The sequence below is a fragment of the Syngnathoides biaculeatus genome, chromosome 3, assembly GCF_019802595.1.
Source record: "Syngnathoides biaculeatus isolate LvHL_M chromosome 3, ASM1980259v1, whole genome shotgun sequence".
Lineage (NCBI taxonomy): Eukaryota > Metazoa > Chordata > Actinopteri > Syngnathiformes > Syngnathidae > Syngnathoides > Syngnathoides biaculeatus.
Genome location: NC_084642.1, coordinates 2,506,054 through 2,513,726, shown reverse-complemented (window position 1 = coordinate 2,513,726; position 7,673 = coordinate 2,506,054). Strand labels below are relative to the sequence as shown.

General features: G+C 51.2%; 1 protein-coding gene across 1 annotated transcript; it reads right to left on the bottom strand.

The window, feature by feature from the left end:
- Positions 1–124: 124 nt before the first annotated feature.
- Positions 125–7,579, bottom strand: LOC133497545 (uncharacterized). Its single transcript, XM_061813527.1, has 14 exons — positions 7,439–7,579; positions 7,242–7,364; positions 6,379–6,498; positions 6,246–6,308; positions 6,046–6,165; positions 5,214–5,327; positions 4,914–5,083; positions 3,906–4,578; positions 2,463–2,605; positions 1,907–1,967; positions 1,255–1,469; positions 936–1,122; positions 751–846; positions 125–552 (listed from the first exon to the last, which is right to left on the bottom strand). The coding sequence occupies exons 1-14, from the start codon at positions 7,556–7,558 to the stop codon at positions 391–393; spliced, it is 2,367 nt and encodes a 788-aa protein (XP_061669511.1). The 5' UTR covers positions 7,559–7,579; the 3' UTR covers positions 125–390.
- Positions 7,580–7,673: the final 94 nt, after the last annotated feature.

Genomic DNA, 7,673 nt, shown 5'->3' with positions numbered 1-7,673 from the left:
TTAAACAGCCGGGACATCAAATGTTTCTCCTTAATTAAGCTATTTTGCCAAAAGCCTCCCACACAAACAAACACTGTGAACAAATGCTTTCATATTCATGCATTTATTGCTACATAATCAGAATTTGGAAAACGTCATTATTGGTGCACGTCATCTGCGCTGCGCACGTCGACAAGTTGATGACATCGTGAGTCCTTTCTACCGTTTGACGTTTAAAAACCAACACTATTATCCATTTAAATAAATAGTAATAGTAATGTAACATACACTTAAATGTAGTCCAAAAAGTAACAGCAAGAAGAAGCGAAACCCGCAACCTTTTGGTGGCCATCTCGACTGAAGCGTGCGAACGGATACGCCGGCCGGCCGGCCAGCCGCTCGCTCGCTCGCTCATCCTGTGGCTTGTTTGGCAGTCTTGTTGCCTTTGGCCGGGGAGAAGTTCTTGCCGGCTTTTCCCAGCGCCACGTGACGGACGGACGAGCCGAACTGGAGCGTGCTGAGCGTTTCCGACGCGTCCTCGGCGTCCGGACTCACGTTGATGAACACGCAGCACTGGAGGGGCGGCAATCGCAAAGGCCGGCATCAGAACGTGGAAAACTGAGGAACGGCGGCACGGACTCCGATCGCAAGGAGTCCCAACGCTCGGGCTGAGTGACTCGGCAAAATGTTATCAACGACGCCGTTTGTGACGAGAAGGAAGTCAGGACCCCGCCGCGGGATCAAACGTGGACATTTGGCGTCGAGGCTGACCTTGGCGTCGCCGCTGAGGCTCGGCTGCAGAAGGTGAGTCAGCTTGCAGTTCCTGAAGGGCACGTGGAGGGCGTTGCACTTGAGCGCCGCAAACACCTAAAACAAAGACGGGAAGCGTTGAGCCGGCGCGAGACAGACGTCGTCGGAGGCGTGACCCGTGACCTCGTCGGGCCCGCCGCGCCGACCTGTCCCAGCGCTGTCAGCGACTTGTTGATGGCGGCGGCCTCCACCAGGCGCGGGCCCTCCGCCTCCGTGCGGGAGATGCGCTCGGAGCCGGCCAGGTCGGCCAAGGTCAGCGTGCCCCGCCTGCTCTCTCCCGACAGCGAGTCGCGGCCGCACACCTCCAGCGCCACCAGCAGGTGAGAGCGAGAACTGAACGCAAAAACACAAACAAGCCTTCCAAGACGTGCTTCACCAGTTTTATTTACTAGGTATCGATGAGTACTCCAATTTAGCTACTTGTACTAGGTCCTAAAAAAATATATATTTAAGCGTCAACGCCACCTGTGTATATTCATCTTGGTGGCGGCCATCTTCCTGTTCTTCTCGCCCGTCTCCACGACGCCGACGATGTCGTCCTCGGTCCGGACCTCCACGTGGGTCAGGCCCGGCACGGACACGGACTTACCCTGCACGCGGAGGTCCAGGGCGGACGACGCGCCGGGACTTTTCGCCAGCAGGTCGTTGAGCGTGTCGTTGTAAATCTCCAACATCGAAACCTAAAAAGGAAAACAATTCCGACTTTCAAGGACGACAAACTCCAAATTTGCAGTTTGATGCTCGAGAATTACCGTAACATCGGAGTGAAGTTCCGTTAGCCTGTCGATGATGTTTTGCATTTGATGTTAGCGTTATGCTAGCTGACTTTTGTTAGCTCCAATAATATTGACTGGTTGAACATTTTGATGTTTAAAATGTCAACGTTTAATGCGCTCTCTCCCGTGATCCTCGTGAGGATAAGCGGCTCACAAAAATGAATGAATGGAACGATATTTAAAACTCGTAGAAGGGTAACAACTAGCACAGCCACGATCGGCATCCATCTATCTATCTATGTATGATGATGATGTATAATTTAACAGTTTTTCTTTTATATTTTTAATTTTTCATATGTTAGAAATAATTAAATTACAAGAGTGTTTCGGTGTGTTGGTACCTTGAGAACGTAGGACACGTTTTCTTTGAGTGAACAGACACGGAGGAGTTCCCGTATGGACCTGCAGGGGGCAGCACAAACCACAGTAACGGCGTGAATAAACGGAAACTCGTCCGTCAGTCACAGTCGCTACACCTGATTGACAGACTCCACAAAAAAAAAAAAAAAAAAATTGTAAAAATCTAAATCCAAACAAAATACATTGTCATGGGCCACACACTAGTTTGGGTTTCCCTTCAAGGACTATTGATAACTGTGAAACCAAACACTTGATGTATAATGGCCTCATTTTACTATTACACGCAGAATACATACAAGTCACCCAAAAATGCTTGCAATTTCTCACCGTTATCAAAAGTGAAAAGAATTTGCAGTTTGTGTCAGATTTTTAGCAAAAAAACATGACACACACATGATTTGCTTTTGGGGGGGTGGGAGTCTAAAATAATAGGGTGGCCCACACCAGGCCCCCGGGCCTCGAGTTTGACACCTGTTCTGCCCAGACCAAGCCCACGGGACAAGTGCGGGCGCCGTCTGACGTGAAGCAAACGCGCACCTGATGTTGACTCCGGGCTGCTCTTTGGTGCCCATCATGGTGAAAGTCTTTCCCGAGCCCGTCTGCCCGTACGCCAGGATGCAAACGTTGTAGCCGTCCGCGCACGAAGTGATGAGCGGTGCGCTTCCCGCGAAAACCTCTTCCTGCGAGAGAACAATTACAGGTTGTCACAGTCATTGTCGTCTGTAACAGGTGGTTTGGATAGAGGGAGGAGGGCGAGAGCCACTGCTGCTCTTTCCATTCGTCTATGAAACAAATTGTAAGTAAATGTACGAAAAACAAGCGCATCCTTAGCACACACGCCTGCTGACAGCTTCAACTGACGCTGTGACTGAATACCACAGAAGAAGAAGAAGCTAAAGTCAGGAAACTCTGGCCCAATAGTACATCCGCATGTTCCACGATCGGGACCAGCTTTTAAAGGCATACACACAAACTCAGCCACCTTTTATGATGGCGTACAATGTGCGGACGGCGACCCCAAGAGGACAGAAATCAGACCTGCACCTCACATGCATACCCTGTTTGTCGGTGAGGGTTTTTCTCCAGGTCCTCCGTTTTCCTCCCACATTACAAACACATGCACAGGAAGTGTATTGAAGACTAAATTGTCTGTTGGTTTGAATGTGAGTGCAAATGGTTGTCGATACACGCGCTACGATTGGCTGGTGAGCAGATCAGGGTGTGCCCCGGCTCTCGCCTGAAATCAGATCAGACAGGCGCCAGCGAACCCGCGATACTAGTGAGGATAAGCAGTACGAGAAATTGATGTGTGGACAATAAGATACTTGGTCATTTTCATGGTGGTCTGGAATGTAGAACAATAATAATGACTGTAGTTCCACGACAGTTTTCCAAAAGTTCCGGGCACTTCAGGCCTAATTCACTAAAACGCCAACGAGCGGGCGCGAAATTGTGTGTCCACTCAAGTTGTCTCCAGTGTACTAGTGGTGGAGAAAAAAGGTTTTGCATTTTAAGTATGATAGTTGTGGTAGTTATCACAAGGGAACATTTGGGAGAGCACTGCAGGCACGAAATGAACATTGAAGTGATGGAATTGGAAGTGTAATTAGAAAGAAAGACGTGACTGGGTTGTGCAACAACAACAAAATCCTTTGCTGTGATCATTTGGGGAAGTGAGCAAGAGCATGCAAGGCATGTTTTCTTGTTCAGCTACACATCCTCCGAGGCATTGCGTCTCAAACTAGGGACAGGAAACCCAAAGAAAGTGCTCTGTGAGAGGCCATCAGCAGTTTATACAGTGCCCTCAACTGGAAATGTAGAGATGATGCAGGGCTATGTCATAGGTTCTATTTTTGTGACCTGCTAGTGGTTGACCCTTGGATGATAATTCAGATGCTTCAAAATTGCATTGCTGAACAGACCTCAATGCCGCCGTCATTTTCGTTTCCTGCATTTCAACAATGTGTACACGGGTGGTACCTGTGTGCTGGTGGGCGCGTAGACCCTGTCGAAGAAGAACCTCTTCCTGGTGTTCTTGTGTATTAGCGTGACTTCCTGCTGGTCGTACTGCTCCAGACACGGGGAGGATCCTCTTCCGGTGACGTTCCGGCACCTGCAGAAGACTCTGATGTTCCCCTGCAGTTCTAGCAGCTTGTTGTACAAAGTGCGTCTCTCCAGCGCCTCCTTCTGGTAGAGCGAGCGCAGCGTGTGAGCCTCGTCGCCCGCCCGTTGCTGAGCCTCGGCCGTCTTCTTCAGGACGGCCGCCGTCTGGCTCAGGACGTTCCTCAAGTCGCGCAGCGTCAGGAGGACCCAAGACCTCAGCTGTTTGGCAAACACTTTGAGTTCTCGGGCCAGTACGCCGGCCTGGCGCAGGCGATCCGGATTTACGGCGGACTCGGAAGCCGCGGCGCTCCCGGCGCGCGCCGCCGCCGGCATCTGCCGACTCTGCAGAGAGCGGATCTTCTCCCGGGCCTCCTGCCGGTCGGCCTCCAGCTCGGCCGTCTTGCGGTTGAGGTTCTGCACGATGTCGCCCAGATGGCGGGCGTCCCAGACCAGGAGTTCGTTCCTGTGGAGATGGTCGTCCGCCTCTTTCTGTTTGGACTCAAGCTGCTGCCTCAAATCCTCGATCACACGGTCGCGCTCCAGGAGAGCTCTGGAGGGGCAAAACAAGAATCAGGATCTTCTTCCTCATCATCCTGACTGGTGGACTTTTGGGTATCTGAGCTTTACTTGAGGTATTATTTTTATGACTCTTTTATCCCCCAGATTAGAAAACAAACAAACAGGCCAGCTACCTTTTTCACATCCGCACAGATAAACACCATTTTATACCTAAATAAAATAAAAATGGGAACATCAACAGTGACACGAATAATTCAGCAAGATTTTCCTCTTCTGCGGCCATTTGTAAGAAAACGGCTTAAGGTTGTTGGCTAACGGTACTAGCATAGCATGTCATAGCTAGCACGAGCAGACTTTGTGGCTCACCTGAATGAAGTGAGGTCACCACTAGCACTAGCACTAGCATTAGCATTAGCATGGAGTAGCGTCTCCCCGAACATCGTCAGGTAGGAGGAGATGACCTCCTCGGTGTCGTAGTTGCAAAGTCGGAGCGCTGCAGTGATTTCCATCCGGTCCAGAAGGCCTGGCAGGACGGACTGGGATCACAAAACCACAATCACGATCACTGCTTTGGGAAGTGGAATTTTAAAACAGATCATGAAATAAAGAACGTTTAGGGAAAAAAAATGAACACAAGTATTTCAGATTTCGGTTGTTTCTCCTTGCCGTGACTCTCTGGACTCTGCTCTGCACAAAGTCCACGTTCATCTCCCATTGGAGGGGCAGCAGCAGCCAAACGCCCGATTGAGGATCCCAGAACCGGCACACGTTCAGCTTCTCCTGGGAAACATCGCACGCACGCAGTCAGAACAAGGGAGACGAGCACGGACCCTCAAAGGCCTCTGTGGCTCCCCGTGACCCCTGGAGCTATATTTTCCTTGAGGTCCCCCGAGAGGAACCAAAGTATGGCTCACGCAAACACTTTCGACGAAAACACGCGTTGGGTTCCCCTCGGCCGGTCCCGGGCCCCCTCTGGAGCTTCAGAACATACGGTGAAGACTCGAACGACAACCGAGAGGACAGATTTTGAACGACGTTGCTTGGAAAACTAAACAATGAAGGGTTAACAACGGAATCGGTGCGTTTAGAACGTGGCGACGGAGGAGGAGGAACGTCGAGAGAAGCCGGCTCCGCTTCTTCTGGCGTTGACGTCTGCTTTTTTTCTTGCAACTCCGCAGCTAACGAACGGCGAGTCCGATTTGCGCTTTAACAGTGTTGACGCCGTAGTCAACCAAGCGAAGATGAATTTCATTTGTGAGAAAAGTTGCCTCTCTCCAACTTTTCTCTTGTTTTGCACCTGACTTCCACTTCTTCTTTCCATTCTCTTCATATTTTACATTCTGTGTTCCGTTATTTATATTCCCTTGTTTTTTTGGTCTTAAGCCCTCGTTTGTTCTTTATGCTAGCCAAAGTTATGTGACCCAATGGTTCTACAGAACTTGATTCCGTTGGTGCCGGATTCAAACATGTGACCTCGGCGCGCCCCGGCGGAGGTCACCTCAAACATGTACGTCATCACGTTCCCCTTGCCCGGGATGAAGACGCTGCCCGTGCGGTCGTCCTCGGCCGCCGCCGCCACCGCCGGCACGCTGGCGACCGCGGCGGGCCGGGCGGAGACCTGAGGGGGAGGACGTTCAAAGAGCAGACGGGACGGACGATTGGTCAGAAGGCAGGAAGCGAGGTGGCGATGAGACGCACCTCCTGGTTGGGGCTGAGGAAGCGTCCCAGGTGGAGCCATTCCTCGGGAAAAGGTTGCAGCTTCTGCTCGGGGAGGGAGAGATTACGCGTGAGCACGCCGACGGTGCGCTGCCGCGTTCCGTTTTGTCGCTACCTGCGCCTCGTCCACGTAGACCCTGTTGCCGTGGTGTTCAAAGCAGCTGTACAAAGTTCCGTTGTTGTGAAGAAAACTCTCAAAGTTCACAGATACTTCCTCCCCCTCTCCGGTCGCTTCCTGTTTGGAACACACGATGGCGATGCCGTGACACTCTGCATCTTACCTTTGAGCATGTAGCACCCGAAGTTGGAGCATTAAAACAAGTAACCTTGTAGCATGTACAGCAGGGGTGGCCGGACTTTTTTTACCCCAAGATCTACTTTTCAAGTCTGCGTCTGTGCTTTCATCCTGGATCGTGCGTGCTAAGGTGGAATTTGAAAATGATACACCATCTGATCCTGCACTTTCTACTTTGGCTTCGGACCAGACCTTTCCCACTCGGACAAGAGAAAATCTCGTCCAGTTTAAACGCTTTTTCTTCGATGATTCACATACTCAGACAGTCATTGGATCTTAAAACAACAGCATTCTCCATTAATATCAAAAGTAAACATAAGCTGCATGTCTAGCTCGTCTTTGCTCTACGTTGCCCAGACTGTGTTGCTAACTAAAGTTAGCGGTGGTGGACGCTGTCATTAGGGCTGCGTAAGTAATTATGAGTGTATGTCTTTAAGAGTGTGGGGGGGGGGAAGGGGGGTGGTAAGGTAAACTAGTAAAAAGAGCGGTCCTTGTTAGAGAAAGTTCCGTGTGCTGCCTAAAAGAAACCAGCGGCCCGAGTTTGTAATCTCCTAGCAACATGCCACAAGGATACCATTTAATGCTGCGTTCACACCAGATGCGTTTTTGGGCCATAGGGTTATGCGGCGCCACTAAGCGGATGTGTGTTTCGTGGCCGGAAAGTCCAAATCAAACCGGCTCACGGTCACGGTCGGACTGATGACACTTGACGCTGCCCGGTCTTCCACATCGTCCTCGGTTTCTTCGGCGAGAGACCGGTCGCTGGTGACAGACGAGACGTCCGCAGCGTGATGTCCGTCATCCGCCTGTGAACAAAAGCGGACAGCAAATCTCACCACCATCTTGATGACATCACTTCCAGTACTCAAACATCTTCTACCTGCAAAGTTTCTCCACTCGGGACTGGAAGGACGGGGGTCCGGGTCAGACCGGTCTGCACGTCGTCCGCCGGGCCCAGACGGGTTCCCTCGTTGGCGGCGGCGGACGCTCCGCTTCCCATCACCGCACGCAAGAAATGCACACAGACTTTGACAGGAAGTTGATGAGAGGTGAGAAGAAGAAGAAGAAACCCAACACGTCGGACACCCGAGATGATGATGAGGTTCTCGCACGCT